The 21,778-nt window shown below is 36.1% G+C and overlaps 1 protein-coding gene across 10 annotated transcripts in view; it reads right to left on the minus strand.

The window, feature by feature from the left end:
- LOC591807 (calcium-dependent secretion activator 1) overlaps window positions 1–21,778 on the minus strand; it is a 73,898-nt gene that overhangs the window by 22,562 nt on the left and 29,558 nt on the right. For 6 of the 10 annotated variants that reach the window (XM_030973641.1, XM_030973635.1, XM_030973634.1 and 3 more), the window contains exons 5-17: window positions 21,441–21,562; window positions 18,538–18,649; window positions 11,765–11,901; window positions 10,732–10,798; window positions 9,987–10,095; window positions 8,684–8,887; window positions 7,583–7,719; window positions 6,917–7,104; window positions 5,951–6,052; window positions 5,366–5,429; window positions 4,546–4,669; window positions 3,285–3,338; window positions 1,419–1,528 (exon numbers count right to left, since the gene is read on the minus strand). In XM_030973641.1, coding sequence (XP_030829501.1) covers window positions 1,419–1,528; window positions 3,285–3,338; window positions 4,546–4,669; window positions 5,366–5,429; window positions 5,951–6,052; window positions 6,917–7,104; window positions 7,583–7,719; window positions 8,684–8,887; window positions 9,987–10,095; window positions 10,732–10,798; window positions 11,765–11,901; window positions 18,538–18,649; window positions 21,441–21,562 — 1,530 coding nt within the window. Of the gene's footprint in view, window positions 1–1,418; window positions 1,529–3,284; window positions 3,339–4,545; window positions 4,670–5,365; window positions 5,430–5,950; window positions 6,053–6,916; window positions 7,105–7,582; window positions 7,720–8,683; window positions 8,888–9,986; window positions 10,096–10,731; window positions 10,799–11,764; window positions 11,902–18,413; window positions 18,474–18,537; window positions 18,650–21,440; window positions 21,563–21,778 lie in introns of all 10 variants that reach the window. The other 4 variants (XM_030973640.1, XM_030973639.1, XM_030973633.1 and 1 more) reach the window with 3 other exon arrangements.

Here is a 21,778-nt window from a genome sequence, read left to right on the forward strand (position 1 = left end):
GTGGAGGGGTGCAATTGTGTACTAAAAGGGTAACAACAACAAAAAATAAAACTGATGACAACTCTGTTGCTATGGTAACATGAAATGATCACAACAAACAATGTCCGTCTATCAGCCTCTAACACTGCATTATCAGCCTGCGGGGTAGGGTGGGTCAGCACACACAATTTCGTGCAAAATTGACAAATTCATCTTTGGCTACCCTCCCTAATTATTTCAGTAAATATGACATTTAAGAAGTAATCTTTAAAAGAGCTGGGTCCCAACATATTAATGAAAAATGTATGCCATCTCTTTGTTGACTGAATTCTCACTTCATTGTAAGTAACAATTACAAGCGTATGTTAAAATGGGATTCAAAGTTATTGCTTTGTATTTATTGGTTTGCTTCCTCAACTAAATCTATTTTTATCATGCATAATTTACATTACTAATAGCAATTTGTGTACCGTAAACCTCTGTGTATAAGACACACTTTTTTGCCGCCGAAAAAAATTGAAAGTCGGGGGTGCATCTTATACACAGGTACAAAAAAAAGAAAAAGATTTATGCCCCCCCACCCGGCGCTATGCCTGGCAATGTCTCCCAGCTCAGTAATCAGTGTGTTGGCTCACCACTCGGAAACTACATCAACACTCAATTTTTCTGTCATCTTGGTTTGAAAGCAATCTTTCTCATAGATATGTAGTTTATAATAATAATTCCTCAAATTTTTCTTGTATTACACATGGCGTACCACAAGGTTCTATCCTAGGTACTCTACTGTTTTTAATTTACATTAATGATCTTACACGTTCTTCTAAAAACGACATTGTTACTATTATTTGTGACAAGTTCACGAGCGCAAATCGGCGCCTTCAACTGCACCTCGATGTTAAATGAAAGTCCTTCCCCGCGTGGGTTTTTTCTTTCCCCCCCCCCAAAAAAAAATAGGGGTGCGCCTTCTACACAGGTGCCTCTTATACACAGAGATTTTTGTTTTCCATGGGTCTATAGCCTATACTTCTACATGAGTTGTATAGATTTGCATCAGAAGACATACTAGTATTAGTTTATTAATCAATATACAAGATATGTATGAAATCCATACCATGGAAATCACATTGGACACAGGCAGAGTAATTGTCAAACTAATGAAAATGAGACAAAACTGTCATGATTACACTAAATGAGTCGTGAATTCCTTTTTCCCATAAGCTAAATACAAAGATTTCCCAGTTCCTATGGACATTGGCGTATCATTCATGACGCTGCTGTGTAGATTTCAAGGAATCATTATTGTCATTGAAAGATGGGCTACAAAGAAATAAGTATACCTGGTTTAATTTGTCTTCTTATTTCATTATTCTTTTAAATCCAGAATTATTTTTTCACCCATTGCTGATGGATTTGAGGGGAAGGGAGACTGGTGACCATACCTCTGCATGATGTTCTTCGTTCTGCTGTAGGACATCAATACACAACTCAGCAAGATGTATGACTTCTTCCAGTCTTCTTTCTGGTGAGAGATCTTCATTGCTCAGGATCTCTGTTCACGAAAACAAAAAGAGATTACCTTCAGGATAACACTGATTTAAGGTTATTACTCACACGAAAACCTATTGCACACAGATAGTTTGATGTATCTCTATATCGCATCCACACATAAAAATGAATTTCAACTTTCTGATCAACCCTTTCTGTAACAGAGGCACCAAGTCCAAACCAAATCTTACTGTTAAATAATATTGCAGGCCTACTACATTCATGTATTTTAGATAAGAATAGCTAAATGTTTACTTCTTGGAACAGCTAGGAATGGTTACATGCACAGTGAAGTGTGTTCCCACTGGAGATATTCCGCACAAAACTAAACATAGAGTTAAAACAAACAAAATATTCAATCTTGAGAGGAAAAATTGTAAATATAGTGGGACAGAAGGATATATCTGAAATAAAAAGTTACTAGATTTCTAAATTGCTTGTAACTCTTAAGGTGAACAAACATAAGTGTTTAGTTATTGCTTTAAGAAAATTCTTAAATTTACAACATAATCTTTACTAAATTATATCAAATCAATACAAACGGATACAAAAGAATCACTAATAGCTAGAAATAAAACAAGCATGATATTCAACAGTTGCTTTTTGGTGGTGCATACAAATTCATCTATGACTTTAAATCAGTCTAAGAAAAAAAACAACATTACTCATTTGAAAGATAACATCTTATAAGAACACAATATCAACTTGGATCCATGGGGATATGACACTTCACGGATCTTTGGAATGAGCAGATAACTGACTTGCAATTCAACATTCACATTGTGAATCAAAACAAGTGTTCTATACTGCTTTTCAACAGTTAAGTAACATTGGTGCAAATATAATCTCAAAGTAAAATGTTAGTATTGATTTTTTATCAACATGAGATATGATAAAGGATAAGACAACAAAAGATATAGGTGACTTTGAGTCAGTAGTTCAAAATTCATCAAGAAAATTACATGTATCAACATCCATTGCTGTTATCTGACACATGTATTTTCTGACCATAGTATTTCTATTTTTGCACCAGATTACTGATTAATCAAAATATATGTTGGGTTGAAATCTAGGCCATTCTGGCTGGAAAGATGTATGGGTATGCCGAGAGGAGTTTAATTTTCAATTACAAATGTAAAGGGAGAGGAGTAGGCACAAAGCCCAATAATGCTTGAACAATACCTTCTAACCACACATCTATACATTAATCAAATTTACAGGGATTTGTAAGAGGAGGGAAAGTAAACAAAAACAAAAAGGTTAGAGGGATTAGCACAGATATTATTAATTAGCAAGTCATGCAGTGTGAATGTCACAGATTTTTCAAATCAATTTAACACCGAACATGTCATTAACACAACCCATCAGAACAAAACAACAAAATAATAGACAGCAAATTATGAGAAAGAAATTTAAGGTGAATGTGATATCATATTGGAAAATAATAAAGGTGTTATAAGCACATTGTTATAAACTTTTTTTATATAGCAACAATGATACAAAAGATGGAATCTGTCAAAATTAACAATTGATTTATAGTCAGAAACTGTAGTTGGGTCAACACATTGAAATACATGTTAATCAGCATAAGCACATAAACTCAAGGTAATTATGACTAAAATACATTTAATAGTTATGTTTTGCAAAGCGACGTTGTTGGTTGGGTGAGTCAACAACAGGAAGCTGGGGTTACAACGGACATTAAACCGCTAACAACGAGTGCATACAAGACTCAAGCAAACATAAGGAGGACAAACTACCACTATCTTGGGCTGCACAAAGTTCACCTTTGACCGGTCTCTCCTGACCATCCGCTGAAAAATGATGACCGAAAAAAAAGAAGTTCAGGATGAAAGAGAAAACACGATGTCCATATGCCAGTTATACCTAGAATGTTATCATATGTCTTACTTCAACCCCATAGTTAATTGATTTCTGTTGCTGTGAGTTCGACAAAAAATATTTTCTCCCAATGTCACTCTTTTGTGAAAAGGAATTCCTATGTTTTATAGGGATTGTCATGCTACCATGCTCCACTTATGTGACAATTCTTCTTTATCATTCAATTACTATACTTTGATATTGTATCAATCATATCATTTGTTTATTTGTTGTAATCAGTTTATAGTAAAGTCAATTTGGAAAAGATCATAGAGATAAATAAGCCAATAATGAAATACGTAAATAAATATACAAGTAAATAAATTAATCAATCAATCAATTGTTGCCATGATTTTATAGTGTTTAAATTGGATAAATGACCAATAAATGTTTACTACATATAATTGTCAAGATATCTAAACTTATTTCATCTATTACTCAAGGTGAGTTGATCTCTCTTTTCAAATAGACAATGATTCAAAATGATGATTCTGAAATCATGAACAAATAAATGAAGTTTGTCTTTTCAAAATAAAAAATAGGCTTCATCAGTATCGTGAAAGGAAAAATGTAAAGAAGATTGAGTCCCAGACACATCTAAATTCTTCATATCAACTCATTCATAAATATACCATATGTATGCAAGTCTGTATTAAACACATCTATAGTTTTCATATCCACTCATTCATTCATATCATATGCAGGCATAAAACTAATATGATTGAATTTGATTTTGTTTTTTAATAGAACCAAATCCATGCAATCAAGTCTAATGCCTTCTTTTTTGTAAATAAGTATTTATTATGTGTTATCTAGATATAGAGAGACTGAAGTAAATGCACTATTTTGTGTATAAATACCATGCTATGTAGTAAATGAATTACAAACACATGAATGAAGTAGTGTAAACTTTTTTGTTAAAACCAAATTTTACCATATCAAAATCCTTCGTCATTTGATGATCATATGGTTGTATCCTTTTGACATATCATATATGCACCAAAAGTTGGTGGTATAGTACATACTTTTATACATCTTTATATGTTCTGTGTGAATGTTTCATTTATATTAAAGGATATTTTCCCTTGCTCTCTAAATATCTCAGTTCCTGATATTTGATGCTGTTTACCAAGCCCTCACCTTCAATCTTGGTGTTTGCTGACACTCTCTCGTAATTGACGAGAGCGGCCGCCTCGAGGCAGTTCTTGATTGTGCATCGCACCTCCTCCTGCGGTACAGGCGTCACTATGTCCTTCATTAACACCTAAAAATGAAAACAACAACTTATGGCCTTGAATCTGAATGGCTTACTAAAACAACCCTTAAAGAGGCATGTCTGTAGTAGTCTAGAGTATATCTACTCGATTCACTGTCTTTCATAAGATGCTTGAAATTTGAATTGGAATGTTTAGTGTTTTGGATCAATGATGAAAAATAAAAATAATCCCATTCTTTACAGAAAATTTTAATGTGAAATCCTAAATACATTTATATCAATAATAATTAGGCCTGAAATGTAGGGCTAAGAGTAAAATAATCTCATATTCTGTAACAAACAAAATATTAAAATAAGAACTGGAGTAAGTGACGCATTCTAGTCTTTTGTCCATATCATTTAATTATTAGTTATAAGATGATAACTACTATGGTAAATATGGTGACAGTCTTCATTAGTATAAACGTCACAAATCATTGGAAACGCTTAAATTATCTCAATATCCAAAACACACCCCAAGAATATCAATCAGATCTGCTCAATTCCCCTCAATAGACATTACCAAAAGTTGTGAAAATGTTGGTCACAATACTGTTAACATTGGCAACATTAATTATTGCTATGTAAAATATTGTTCCAATCTTACAAATAGCATGGGAGTGTAATCAAAAGGAAAAAAATTGCCAACTTGTTGATTGTTTTGAGACAGTTCGACATCGGGGGTAATGAGATAGGCCTACTTACTCTCTCTAGAAGAGAAAGTGTGGCTTTCAGTGCTCCTTCGGGCCTTCCAAAGGGAAAACAGTATCTGAAAAGGCAACAAACTTGTTAATTAATTAAAATTTACAGACTACACTTATAAAAAACAAATAATATACCTACCTCAATGCATCATTTATATCAAACTATGTTTAGGATCTCATGCTGACATGACAGTACGGTAGATGATATTCTCAAAATATTTTGCCCAAAATGAGAGATTACCCAGTTTTTAGGCTCCATGTCACATTTCACAATTACTTCATTCTCATACAAATGAATTACTCAGTGACCAAATCTGTCTCAACAGTACTGGAATAAACACATTTAACACTTTGCATAGTAAATGTGTTGTGGATCACATCTGGATCACAAGGTACAGGATTCAAATCTCAACCACAACACCATGCAACCACTTTTGGCTAGATAAGAATTTACACTCGCTGCTATCCACCAAGATGAGTGCCTTACCACGGTAGCTGCTCTAATATTGATAGACATTGTACTTAATGTACAGTATATAGTAGCTACACTATAAAATAAATAATTTGAATGAAATCTTGAACTGACCTGAACTCTGTGATCTGATGTTCTAGAAGAATCCTAAGCCTCTCCTTGATCTCTTCAAACTTATCTCTCTCATCGATGGTCACTGTGCCTATACCATCAGGTCTGAAGAGGGCAAAATGGAGTTAGTAGTACCATGAGAGATGAGAAGAGCAATGGAAAGGTATGGGATGAAATCATAGGAAGTAATTATAGAGAAGCAATTTAGTATTAAATAGGTTATTTAAAGGTAAAGACCAGTATTGGAAACGCCCCAATTTCAAAAAATGAAATGGAAGCTCTCATTACCAATCATGTGAAAGAATATGTTTTGACTAATACATGATGATAACAAATTTGCCGGGAAACTGCCTACTAATTCATATATTTGGTAAATTTGTTTCTCTCATGGTCTGTGAGAGATATAGGGTAGTCCCATATACATCTTTCTGTGTATAGTGCTTGTAACTTTACAAAGAATGGGCCAAATTTCTTATCATTTTGATGATTCCAGAACCTTGCAGATACTAGATGCTAGATGATCAACCTTTTCTGATCGATTCCACAACGTTTCTTTCACAATGCAATCGCATGACCATAACTGGTCTTTACCTTTAAAGATTCTGAAATACACTGTATTTATTTAGTAAGCACATGAAATGATTGCCTTGTCAAATGCCAACAGCGAGAAACAGAAAGACAAAAGATATAATCCATTTACCCATAAACAAAGAGACAAGAAAGAGACAGTTCTCCACAATATAATGTTATTTATTCCATCACCATTTCTATTACCATCAGATCGAACAAGTAAGATCATACTTAGGCTACACCCACAGTCATTTGGTTCTTCAAATAAAGGTACCCCTCCCCCTCCCCACCTTCACAATTTAAACTCAAACTATAATCAACAGCAATGGCAAAACTCTTCTATTCACTTGCTAAATTCAGTAAATAGCCGATATATGAAGAGTGGTGATCCTTTCTCACCTGTTCCCATGGACATGGGATGCACAGAAAGCAAAGCTGTAGTGAATGAGAGTGGGATCAATCTTGGTGCTTTTCTCTGCTCTGTCTAACAGGTTGTTTAGATAGCATAGGTGTCTATGGCATCCTCGGACTCCATACCTTGCGCAGTATTCATCGAGGACAAAGATTTGACCAGGACTAAACCATCCCTGTATAAAGATATCAAGATAGATGAAAGGTTAGACTAATCTACATTTAATAACCAAGTGTCATTTCTGAGGTCTATGAGGTCTATGTATACAAGCATGTTATTGATAATGATGGAGAAATAAGAAGACACCATTACTTATATAGCAAAGTTAAACAAAAGGGTGATTTTGTATTAATTGGTTTGATAAAGAAAGTACTTGATTTGCGGAATGATTAGATAACTATAATTGTAACTTGAATTGGCTTCGTGTACTTTTTTAACTCTAAGGACTCCAGCCACGAGCACTGTGCTTTCAATGACATTTCCTTTGAAACGCATACAACCATGTTTTGGTATCCATGGGCATTATTATTATTCAGTATAACAAATTTGGATATGAACTTGAACTGAGAGTTGATGGGTTTCATAGGACAGGAACATGTTTAAGAACTAGAACTAGAACCACTACCAGAACTAGACCTAGAATTCGAACATACCAGACATGAGTAGGAATCATTAAGCCTGTGATCTAGTGTAAGCTCCTGTAGAGTCTCAAAGAGAGAGGAGTGTATGAACTTGCATGGGTCGCTGTGTATGAACTCATCCATACCATGCTTCCTGGCTCGATCAGCATCTGAAAAGATCGATAACATTATTATGAAAGTGATCAATGTAATAGTGTTCATTTACATTCAGATTCCTTAGCTGTTTTCTCTCATCCCTTTTTACAAAATTGATAAGAAAAGCTTGACAACAAAATACTTTTCATTTCAATTTTAACTTTGCTTGCAGAATATATTTTAAATTGATTGGAAATGTGGTAAACGGAGGACAATCCAGAAAGAGGGCAGACAAGTTTAAAAATTACAAGTTAAGAGATGCTTGTAAATGTAGAATACGGTAGATAACTTTACATTCAAAAGGATATGCTGCCATTTGAGTGTGCATTTAATTGAATTTTAAGTTAGAACAAATTTAAGTGTAATTCTAGCATTTCTTGATTTCGAGGGCACTAAAGTTTGACAACTCTTTTCATAATTGTAATAGCTAGGTTTTCTGCAAAGGGGCTGCACTTGTTGTACACAAGAGGACTTACTGCCCTTCCCCTTAGATGTTCCTTTAAGCATTAGTATCTATATAACTGCTCATGTGCAATGACCACAGTGACTGACCACATTGATGTGACGACAATGACCGACCATATTGACCAATCAGTGCAAGACAGACAACAGTAACTGACAAGAGTGACTGACCGGTGACCACCCAGTTACTGATCCAGTGACTTTCCAAAGTAAATGACCACAGTGGCTGATCACAGTGATTAACCACAGTGGCTGACAACAGTGACTTTCCAAAGTAACTGACCACAGTGGCTGATCACAGTGATTAACCACAGTGGCTGACCACAGTGACTTTCCAAAGTAACTGACCACAGTGGCTAACCACAGTGGCTGACCACAGTGACATACTGCAGTGACTTTCCAAAGTAACTGACCAGTGACCACCCAGTTACTGATCCAGTGACTGACCACAGTGGCTGACCACAGTAACATACTGCAGTGACTGACCAAATGGTATGACCACTTAATTGGACCTACCTCCTTGTTGCCTGGATATGATAGCATTGGAGCCCTTGCCACCTGCAAGCTGAGTTGGTGGTACAGGCTTGTGTGACTGACCGGTAGCCCTGTAGATCGCCTGCACCCAGAATTGTCTGTCCACCTCTTCATCGCAGGCAAACACAATGCTGTCGCCCTCTTTGACAGCACTGAAGAAGAAACGTCCTCCTTGGCATTCAAGTTCTGATGTGCGCAAGAGAGAGAGATGGGAGATAAAGATGGCAGTGTGTTAAGTATGGAACTTGGTCATTAAATGCATAAAATCATGTGAACATTCGAACATACAAAGAACAACGAACAATTTGATATGATAGATCAAAAAAATCTCAATAATGCTAACGTGACTGACATAATGTCTTTTCTTAGCTACCATGAATGTTTTTGAACAACCTTTTAAGCAAGTCTGCATTAAAGTATTGGACGTTATACTGCTACATGTTGCAGAGTTACTTTTTAGAGATGCTTTAAACACTCCATATTTATTTGTTCATTTACAATTGTGCAGGCATCAAGGTACTATTTGAGCTCTGTGCACTTAGTATTCATTACTTATCATTATCATTACAACTATGTTATCTTGGAAAGGACAAACATTAGCATTCAAAATGACCAATTACACAAATGAGACAATTAATACAACCATTGGAATGCCAGGGACATGAAAAGTTAACTTGATATCTTTGGCATAAAGCATCTTGTCCAAATTCCAATGGATGTAGAACAAACAGAGGGGAAAAAATAATGAAAATCTGTGTGCAAATCATAAGATGAAAAAAAGAAAAGAAATGGTGAAATTAAATTTACGAGAACAAAACATAAACCAATGAAGAAACAAGACATAAATTGACAAATTATACAACAACATCATCGTTATCACTATTGTATAAAAAGTAAATGCATTTACTACAAATTGAAATAAGATTAGGCCTATCTAGATCTAGAAATTGATCTCAGTTTAATTTAATACTGTTCTAGAAAATTTTCATTTACTTGATTTACCATTATCTAATACCATTATCTAATAACACATGCACATGTACACTCACATCAAACGTTCAAAATAATGACTATGGGATACCCTTTCAGAAGCGTTGTGCTCGTAGACAGGCTCCCAAAATGGAAAAATAAACGGGGTCCAAAATGAATAAAGAATAAAGGAAGCACAAGATGATGATATCTGAGTATAATATCATAAATCTGTCTTTTGAACATCTACAGAGTGACACACCATGTAGATAAATAGTCAACGCTTTGACCCCCATAACTGGAGCATGACTTCTACCTGTGAGAGCGTCCGTGTAGTCGACCGTGAAGCCATCGAGTTGCATCATTTCATGAGGGTCGGCCTTCTTTTCCCTGTAGCTGCACATCGCAAATGTGTACTGACTCACCTGCAAGTCGAACAAGGGAAATGTCATTTGTAAAGTGAGGCTAATATCGAGGGGTTAGTGACTCAAAGACGTTACTCCATTATGGCCATTTTGAGAAAAAGTGGTTTATGTGTCACTGAGCACTTGGACCTCAAGGAGTTAAGTCTATGTTTCACTAGCCATTGACTTCAATGGGATGTTGGGTGGAGTTAAGCATTTGTGTTTCCTGGAAGCCCACATTTTACTGAACATTTTGATAATAAATACTCATTTTGGCAAAATATGGAGTTACGTCTTTGTGTCACTGAACCCTGGATATGTAGGTTTAATATTCTTTATATGTGTTTCTATACTTTTAATGTAATATAGATTTAACACAAGAGCAGTGATCAGTGTTGGATTGAAAATAACATACCTAGAAAAGAAACATGACAGTTGTGATATCGGTGAATGTTCAATAACTTCCTTCGCCACAAAATATCTATTACTATTCATTTTTAGAATGTGTTTATTCAAATGCCAAGGCAAAGGTCAAAACAATTTGACTAACTGCTGAGACATAAACAAATACTAACATAAACGTTATTTGCATGGAGCTGGAGTCTTCAATGAAACATTAATCAATCCCCCTCCCGTAAAAAAGTTTAAAAAACTTACTTGAACAAGTACAAAGAATCTCTTCTTCCACTTCTTCCAGACTGTCTTACCAAGACAATACATCCATCTGAAATACAGAAATACAATTGTGAACTGAGTAAATTCCACCTTTAAAGTAAAAAACACAAAGTGATTTACTACCTGATAGATCAAAAAGGTCCTGCAGAAGATGGATCTTGACAAGTCAATCACAATAACTGGCACCTTAATTCTGTTACCGGTATACATACAATCTTGATTTGAAGATTGTAAGTAAAAATCAAATTGATATTTAATATAGTTCAATATTTATTGATAATATATGAAGACATCAAGAAAAGGATCTTATTTTTGTGTTGACTCAGATGAGAAACATATGAAAAGAAAAAAAACATAAACCTTCATTATCGTTAAGAAATAGCTTTAAATAGGTGTAATATTAATCAAAACTTAAAATATTGTTTAAACTGTGATAACTCTTAACCTTATTCACGAAGACTTTACATTATAACAGCCATCTGACACTGATTCCACAGTATCAAGCACAAATAGAAACAACAGGAAATAATCCTGAATGTTCACAAAAATCTTCAAGTTGTAAGTTTTTCATCTTGTGGACCTCAACACCTAGGCAATATGTAGGTGCATACCGGTATACTCACAGACCTGCCAACCTCTGGAGTTCAAAAACTGTATTCTTTAATCCTAAAAGTTGAATTTTACTGACAAAAATTGTATTAAAAAAAGAGAAACATGGATTGATGCCTCTTACAGTTCCTACATACTTTTTTTTAAATGGATCATTGGTTGAATATGCAGGATTTCGTCATGACTGATGTGCTTGTTGAGCATCCCCAAATTACCAATTGCAGGATACTTTACAGGACAGAATGGGCATTTTTCCATTGAACATGGCACACACACACACAATACAACAAAATTATTATAAAAACAATATTTAAAAAAAAGAAAAGAAAAATTGTACTGTCGTATTTACTTCTAAAAATCATACGAAATAACATTAAATCGTACTGGTTGTCAGCTCTGTACTCACCCACAATGCTTCATGTTCTGAGGTTTGTCCATGCGAATGGCCATTCTGATTTTGATAGGGTTAGGCACTTGTTTTGCTGGCGACATGGTATGCCACTCAGGAGTCTTTGGACTGTTTGGTGTCGGCTTGATGATTACCTTCAACACAAAAAAGAGAAACAATTATTGCTTGAGTTTCCATTTCAGATTTAAATACGGTACCAATTTCTTGTGCCATATTATTGATATTTTGAATATTTTCTTCCCAGATTGTTGAATGCAAAATTCTACATATTATAATTCAGGAGTTATGATGTCGGAATTTCAAAGGATTAGGCACTTGATTTGCGGGCAACATGGAATGCCACTCAGAAGTCTTTGGAATGTTTGGTGTTGGCTTATAAAGAAAAAAAAGAATAGGAACCAAAAATTTTGAATTATTCGGTGTAAGGATGACAATAACCTTTGTATCAAATGAATAGGAACAGGAAGACACTATTACTGGACTCTCCATTTTCTAAAGTTATGTCGATCTATCAATTTTACATAAAATTGTTACATTCTGAATATTGATTCTAGATTCTTATATCTAAATTTTAAATCTACTTTATGGAATACTTTACTGTTGAGTGTTCATATAATCTATCCTTAATAGAGAAATGTGAGATTAAGATAATTTTTTTTTTCATGACACGCATAATCCTTATTAATTCATTTAAAAGTGGAACTTGGATGCAAATTTGGAGGATATGATGCCCTTTCTCATCAATCCAAAGCATGCCCAGTCATCAAAATGTGTATACATATATAATGATTGATAGCACTCAACTTCCATTACAAATTGATATAGGTGGCTTAAAATGTTTAGTGTCCCTTTAAGTGGTAAGAACAATATCACTATAAGATGTTGAATGTCCACTGATAATTTTATATGCAAGTGAGTGGAGTAAACAATACCCTGGGATTGAGCATGCAATGCATTATTCATTTTTTTGTATTTACAGACAAACATTGCACAGTTTGAGAAAAGGGGTGAATTTTTAAAGAAAACGGGGTCAGTTGATTACCTAATCATTAACAAATCAATTTGTTACATAACACATACTTATGTTATATAACATGATGTACTTGAGAATAGACAATGAATCCTAATAAAACTAAATGAATCCTAAACAATAGCCCATTGCGTATGGGTACTGGGTGGACTTTGTATTAAGTCTATGGGAAAGAGAGAATTCAGTGGTTTTCAATTAGTCTAAAATCTACTTTAGATATGAACATACCACAAACCACTAATGAGCTCTCAACTGCAGGTTCAATGACCTTAAAACATATGGTCTGTTAAGAGCCAGAAGGGCATTAAATCACGTACAGAACTACAGAGTTAATGCCATTCTGGCTCTCAACGGATTAGATTGGATGTCTTACACATAATGCATATCAATTAGTTAATTATACTGATCTATCAGTATAAAGTAAGCGAGTGTCATATGAAATCATTATGTCAAGTGCGATCGGTGCTCACAGGTACATCGAGAGTGGATTAGATTGTATAATGAATGATTAAAAAGACATGGATCCTTTGTTTTATACAACAAACCTCCTAGATCATTGTTATTTTATTTTACAACGGTGAAAATTGCAATTGGTCAATGACATCATCAATGGAAAGCAAAACCTAAGTTAATGAACCACATGTGACTACATTCCACCAATCATATGGGTAGGATATAGGAGTGTTGTGGAGTGTTGTGGTCTGGTGGATTTATCATCGGACTGGGATCACATGGTGCGCAGTTGGAGTCCCATCGCGGCACTATAATGTCCTTTGACACAACATAAATCTACATTTGCCACTCTCCACCCAGGTGTTTAAGTTGGATTGGCATGTGTGCGCTTGTAAAATAACATCTGACCCTGATACTCTAAAGGGAGCAGAGCACTATCCCGTATGGATTAGCAATTGAATCCAATGACCAGGGTGATAATAATTACAATGTAAAGTGCTTCGAAATGCAGTGATAAATATCATACAAATGTGACTATTATTATTCAACAAAAACAATGTATAACCCCAATGAGCTAACACAGTCACAAGACAAATCTACATCATCACTGAACAGTTAACCTGTACGTACATGTATGTATACAGGCAAATACTGAAACACGCATAAAAGCTACAATGTGTACTATGATATTGAAGGCTCTAATCGACTCGCTCGCTGGTGGTATCTTTACTGAGTATATAGAAACCAATTATTCTCCAGAATAATGGTTTCCAGTAAAAATCATCCATTCACATATTGGCCAGTATGGCATGTACAGTATAAGCCAGACTGATAGTTTGCCAATCAATTTGTGCATGCCCAGTGGAGATGGTGATATGATCAATAGTGGTTAATTAACGGGCAACAAACTTCTACTCTAGCAAAACGATGTACGCTTGCTGGAGTAAGCATAGCTGGATAAGATATAGGCACATATTGTGTACATGCTATTGTGCTTTGCTGATGTGTCTTTTTGCCTCAAAATGAAAATTACAAAAAATACTTAATTAATCAGCATGTCATTATCAAACATTGATGAATATCTAATAATCAAATTTTTCATTCTTTGTGTATATGACATTTGAAATTACTAAAAGCAAGTTCTGGGTAGTTTGTAAACCATGACATACAACTTTGAGTGAATAAATTTTCAAAATATTAAAATTTGATGAAAATTTTCCAATTAGCATTAAAAAAATATATATTTAGCATGTTCATAAGATAAACTATAGAGGTCAAATTTCTCTCTCTTGTTAGACATGTTTTAGACCTATCAAAAATGAAACTCCAAGGTATCTCTCTGTTTTTTCATTTTCTTGGGAATGAACCTCTAAACAAAATACAGAAGATTCAATGATGCCAATCAACCAAAAATAATCAATAAAGAACTGCAAAACCCTTTTAATATCATTCATGATTGCCTGAAGTCATGTTGTTACTGCAGGTTTAATCTAATTAACATGATGACCATGAAGAAGACTCATTACAAAACATACAAAGTCTTCACCCATATGTATTTGACATTTGAAAATTTGTAATTTGAAACCATGGCTACAACATTGAGTGGATGAATTTTTCCAAATATCAATTTCATAAACAACTCTCTGTTTCTACAGGCCTATACATGTTTGTGCTGTAAAAGCTTTTTCACATATGAAAAAGTAATATGCGACTGTCTACCGCAGGCTTTTTATTAAAGGTATTACAAAGTTTTGGGAAATTTTGAAAAATGGGTGGATAGTGATTCTTTACAATTTTGATATATTTGGATGCCTCTGGGGATGAATTAAAAGGACTAGAAATTTTAGCCCCTAAAACACTTCTGCTTTCGAGAAAAATTGAATATAAAGATTTACCGGTGCTCCCGGTAAATTTTGAAAAATTTCAAATAGCACCTACGGCCGTACAATGGTAGCTGCGACCATGAAAATCTCAGAATATGTAGTTGTGGTATATAATTTCCGAACGGGAATAGCTAATCGGTCGATTTTAGTCAAGAAACATTGTTTTACAGCTTAATGAATATTTGACCTTGAGAGGGAGCTATACAACATAAAGTGTTTATTATTTACAATTTCATAACTTAAGAGTCGATTTCGACCGCGACAACGATCAGTGAATATTGTAGGATCGCATATGCTTCCAATATGTTCATTTGAACCAAATTCACGACCCCATACCAAAACTTTGTATTACCTTTAAAGCGTATTGTGTGTCATGTTTCAAAACACATTAAATTTAATTGCTTTATATGTACATCTTTTTCAAAGATCAGAATTTGGCCTGCGATTATATTAACTTTGCACTACACTGCATACCTGCCCTGGCTCCCCCACTCCAAGAACGGACGAACCCCATGCGTGTTACCAAAATGTCCGGTAAAGGGGTACTTTTCGGTCGACAAAGTATGGCCCGACAATTGTAAAAAAAGGGGTGTATTAACTTTTCACCGGGAGATTTCTTTAAAAAGGGGGTGTTTTTTCTTTTTTTCTCTCATCTCTTTGGACTCCTGAGAAAATTATTCTGAATTCAGGGGGGTACATTGAGCATTTTTAATGATTTAGGGGGGTCTCCAAGGCAGGAAAAGCCTGCGAAAAGCCTGCGGAAGGGGGGTTCGGAAATGTTGGCAGTCCTCAGATAGGGGGTGCTTTCAAAAAGAGGGAACGAGCATATGCGTACCCTAAATAACACTGAGTGGGGGGGGGGGGGGGGGGCGGGATACCTGCCTCTGACACTATACATACCCAAACATACCAGTTGTCCAATAAATTTCATTTTTATAGCAGCTATGAAATGTACGAAATTGCTCATTCATCATTCATGGTTTTATAGTCGAATGGTCTCATGGTGATATTAGAAACATCAATCTTACTGGGGCTTACTTACAACCCTCACATCTCAGTGATGCATAATGAGTCACAAACACCAAACTAATTACCAATATAGCCACTATTATTGGCACAAAAGGCAGATATTTTCACTACCACTGTCCAGTTTTTGGTCAGTACATCTACAGTATGAATAATGGAGAAGCTTAGCTGCATGACTGCCCTTTTTGTTCTGTTTTTGGTCCCATGATTCATATATGAGCGTAGAATGTGACTCACTAATTGCCAAATCAATTAGCACACCCAATATTTTCAATACATGCATAGATCTATTAGCAGGGTTGTATTTAGATGGTAGCATGCCGGGGTGGCCTAAAGCGCTTAGCAGCATGCTGGGTTTGGATCCGGGCATACAATCAGGAGAGTAAATGTCAGAGGTCTTATTTACTTTTCTATCTATGGAGCTAGCTTGGCACGCCTATACTCTTACTCTCTCTCTCTCTCTCTCTCTCTCTCTCTCTCTCTGTCATGATTCCTCTTTAAATGGCTGTTTGTTGTGAGACAAGAGTGATGAAAGTGCTAATAGGTGTTCAATCTGTTTTATTTAGTTGAAGATTTGATGTTTCACAGGAAAAAATGTCTTACTTTCTTCCTTATCAATGCAGCTTGGCACACCCTTACTCTCATTATATTATATGCCATTTTCAAATTGACTTTTATTGTGTGGCAAGAATTAAAATAAAGTGAAAATTATAATGATAACAGTGAGGATTCACAATATTTACATGGTGCCAAATATCTGTTTAAAAAAAAAATTAAAAGGCGCAGACTCCTCCAAGAAAGTCAGTCTTTACACATTTGCAAAACTAGGTAAGTGTTGAGACACAGTGTTTACTGTGGAAATGGGTATATACATACAACAATTAATGTAGTTGGGGTTTTCAGGGTGTCATATAGTGTTTTCTATGGGATAAGATAACAGATAATTGTTCCTTCATACCCTAACATCACCTCTATGCGTTGCGTACTCACTGACCTGTGCATTCATAACTTACACATTTTCTAAAGTATTTTTTGTTGTTGCTGCATGGTCTTTCAGGAGGTTTACTCTGTCATGTGGGAAAGTGGTCTAATCATGATACCCTAGCATCTTAAATTTCAGCAGTGCCCGTAAGATGACATACTTGCAATGTGGTGGTGGATCCCACTATCTATAAGGTTTCTATCGATGATCTATTTATAACCTGACCACACTGCATGCCTTGACATCCTGTGTCATGACTCAGAGCTCATTCGGCTTTTCAGCTGTAGCCAAGGGGAAGATACAACAATCCTTTCAGTAATGTTGATGAAGGAGTTAGAAAAGAGGGGGAGGGGGGGGGGGGGGATAGATGGGGGGGGGGGGGGTTGTGGTGATATGAAAACTATCATGCAAGATATTCTCCAGTGCTCTCTCTTTAGTCTGAAAAGGAAGAGGTGTGGTCCCATTTTGCCAAGCATGGTTTCATCTCTACTGATGTGGTGCTCTCTTGTTAATGGGTGTGGTGCTCTTCATTGTAAATGGCTAAGGGGGATGGGTGTGCTCCTACCTTGCTTTATATAGCATGGTATCATTTATTATGATGTGTAGTACTGCGGTGCTCTCTTGGTAATGGGTGTGGTGCTCTTTATTGTGAATGGGTAAGGGGGAGAAGGGGTGTGGTCCTACCTTGCTTTATATAGCATGGTATCATTTATTATGATGTGTAGTACTGTGGTGCTCTCTTGGTAATGGGTGTGGTGCTCTTTATTGTGAATGGGTAAGGGGGAGAAGGGGTGTGGTCCTACCTTACTTTATATAGCATGGTATCATTTATTATGATGTGTAGTACTGTGGTGCTCTCTTGGTAATGGGTGTGGTGCTCTTTATTGTGAATGGGTAAGGGGGAGAAGGGGTGTGGTCCTACCTTACTTAACATAACGTGGTATCACCTCTTATGATGTGTAGTACTGTGGTGCATTGATGGGGGGGGGGGGGGGGTAGTGGTTCTACGTTGCCTAGCAAGGCTGGTAATCTCCAATGATATCTCTTTGATTGGAATCTAAAAGTTTCTAGTGAATTATTGTGGATGGGTAAGGGGGAGGGGTGTGGTCCCGCCTTGCTTTATATAACATGGTATCACCTCTTATGATGTGTAGTACTGTGGTGCATTGATGGGGGGGGGGGGTAGTGGTCCTACCTTGCTTACCAAGGCTGGTAATCTCCAATGATATCTCTTCAATTGGAATCTAAAAGTTTCTAGCTCATTAGTCTTACCTTGCCTAGCATGGTATCATCAATACTCAGTACTCCAGTGTTCTCTGTGTAGAGCTTGATTTTGTACTGTGGTGCATTGATTGAGGGAGAGGGGGGGGGGGGGGGGTAGGGGTAGTGGTCCTACCTTGCCTAGCATGGTATCATCAATACTCAGTACTCCAGTGTTCTCTGTGTAGAGCTTGATTTTGACGACAGGAAGCGGGTGAATGGTAGTGAAGTCTCCTTGTGTATCCCAGCTGTGCAGGATAAACAAATTGAAAGACAGATGAAAATAGGCAGAATTTTATAAGAATGTTTGGATAGTTAAAAGTAAAGAAAATGAGATGAAAGAGATGAGAGGGACTGAATGGAGAATGAATGGAAGGCAAAAACAGTTAGAATTAAAAAGGTGAAGCTTGAATCCAATAAAGAAATTGGATTTAAGGGAATTCAGAGAAGGGAATCAATAGATTGGACAACAAAGGACAAAAGGACAAAATAGGGGGCGATAAATTCAAAGGAAATCAGGTGGCTTGAAAGGCTTAATGGAGGTCAAGCAAAGAAGAATGATGCTTATAAAAAGAAAATCAGATATTCTATTAGTATAGGTAAACAATTATACAAGCGGCCGAGGGAGAGAGGGAGAGAGAGGGAGAGAGAGAGAGAGAAAGAGAGACAGAGGGAGGCAGAGAGAAAGAGAGACAGAGGGAGGGAGGAAGAGAGACAGAGAGACAGACAGAAAGACAGGAGGAGTGAGAGAGAGAGAGAGAGACAAAGAAATAAACAGATGGAGGGAGGGAGGGAGGGAGTGAGGGAGGGGGAAGAGAGAGAGAGAGAGAATTGGTGGAGGATAAGAGCTGGCACTTGAGATATAACAAGGTCATGAAAGTCCATTTCAAGTACTTTCCACAAGAAAGATGCATATAAGAGAGCAGGGGAAATGTACAAAGAGATTGGAGAAATAGTAAAATCTTCATATCTATAATACCAATTAATATAGTGCAATTTTAAGACGAAAATGTGAGTAAGAATGTCAATAAGGCTCTCAAGATTCTCATATCACCATAGAAGATGGTGATATGGTAAATGCTATCCTCTGGGCTTCATAATTCATTAAAAAATAGATCAACTTGATATATTGACCCACTCAATTAAGCTTAGATGCATAGAGTTCTCAGGCACTGAGAAATCATTAAAGCTAAATGAAACTGCTCTACCATGTGTACACCAGCCTGTTCATACTCCAAAAAATTAACGAGAAACTCGTCAAAAGAAATTTATAAATAATCATTATATTATAAAAGCAGTATACACACTAGATAACGACATCATGTAAGAAAAACATTGTATAAAGAAGCACATTCGGGAGAGGGGTCAATGGACATGAAACTGGTCATTCATGATCAATACATGCTCACAATAAGCCCTACTCTGTTGTACGCTTTTTGTTTGATGTGACATTTAGATGAGAATGGGACTCTGATCATTTATTGAGTTTTGGGTTGAAACGATACTCTACTATGTTTTCCGCTGTATGATGTTACGTTATACCATGTTCAGACTAAACAAGAAATCAACTACTTATCCTATAGCTATATATAATTATACGGTAATTTCATATTATTGCCATAATTCTATGATTAATTTGGGTAGTGTGAACGTGGGGGGTTATGTATGTCTCAGCAGGAGAGAAGAAGCCTGTGTCTACTGCTTATATACACAGCTATTGCCACTCCCAATTAAGAACCAGAACTGACGTTGATGTATTGCTCCTCTTCAGCAAAGTCTACCACTGTTTGTTTTCTTCATCAACTCCAAACCTGACTAAGATAAACACTCCCCTCACTCACTTTCCATGCAGTGCCGCTCAAATGGGATGAAGTCCGCGGGTCAAAGGTCAACCAATTCATCACACCAAGAGTCAATATTGACATCTCATAAATTTGCTCCTAGGTGGTTGGAAATTGAGAGGGGGGGGGGATTTGTGATTGGTATTTTTTTTGTCTTTGCAGAGGGTTTGCAATTCCACTGATTGATGATAAAATGCATTTAGATTGGATATGTGTTGATGGAATGGGGATGCGGCCAATCTTCTAAGAGGTGACGCCCCAAAAGAAGAATAAGTTGCATCATCTCTGACCATTAATAAATCTTCCAATGTGTAATTAGCTTTTTTGCTGATTTTATTACTAATGGATGGATGATCACATAACAGTGTTTTTTATGCATCACTTATGATCCGTGTCAATCACCGAAGCTACTTTCATCAAAACCAATATATAATAGAGATGTACATGTAAAACTGCAGTGGCCCCTGTCTGCACATGTTCCAAATTCTGTTTCTCTTAAAATATAAAAGATAGCAGCTGCTATAATTAAAATATTTCAAAAAGTTACTTTTCAAGATGAGTAGTCTTTCCTTATAAAATAGAAAGTGGACTTTAGTGGTAATACACTGGTGGCCTTATGTGTACACATTCCAAAATACAAATTACATTTATTTATCGAAACGTAAGTGGCAAATAAAGATATCCCGAGCTTCACAAAAGTGGTGATTGAATGTAATAGTCAAATACGACTTTGACTTTCAGCCATTCAGAATCCCACATTCCAGGGGCAAATCTCCCATTTCTATTACAATAACTATAACTATTAATAGATATCGGTCTCCTAATGTTCATGTTAATGTTGATTTATGCTAATGAGCCTCTAGCATCATTGATCTCAGATCGAATACCTTTTTCACATAAAATCCAGGAGACCATTTCATTGTAAAGTGAAACCTGTATATAAAAACCACTCAAGGGAGAGAAGAAAAATTGTCTTTAGAAGAAGGTGATCTTAATGTACAATTTGCTTTAAGACACTTTTCAATGAGAAACTTTATTTACAGGAAGAAAAAAAAAAGTGATCTTTACCAGCAAGTGGTCTTTCTACAGAGGTGATTACTAAAGCAGGTTTCACTGTTATAGATGTCTTTACTGGTGATACGAGAACAGGACCTTTTGTAGTTAATGCCATGATTTGAGGGTTTGACTGTATACTTACGTTGGTTTACTTGCTTCCGCCTGATCAGTCTGTAGTTTCTCTCCTCCCTCTACCTCCATGGTGCAGTAGACGATCCTGTTAGGTGCTAGGAACTTCAAGCCTTGCACCTCCATCACTACTACCTGTAGGGAGCCATTAAAAAGTGTGCAACCATTAGATGTGTGGTATTACTATCTAATAATTGAAAATCAACGTCTGTTGAAAGGGAACCTCCATGGTGCAGTAGAGGATTCTAAACTGACCAGGATATCACTTATTCTCTCTCCTCTAAAAAACTTACATCCAATGGTCACACACTTGCCCGTTGATTGCAACTATATTGATTGTAGAGACATCGT

The sequence above is a fragment of the Strongylocentrotus purpuratus genome, unplaced genomic scaffold (assembly GCF_000002235.5).
Source record: "Strongylocentrotus purpuratus isolate Spur 01 unplaced genomic scaffold, Spur_5.0 spur5_scaffold_6, whole genome shotgun sequence".
Taxonomy (NCBI): domain Eukaryota; kingdom Metazoa; phylum Echinodermata; class Echinoidea; order Camarodonta; family Strongylocentrotidae; genus Strongylocentrotus; species Strongylocentrotus purpuratus.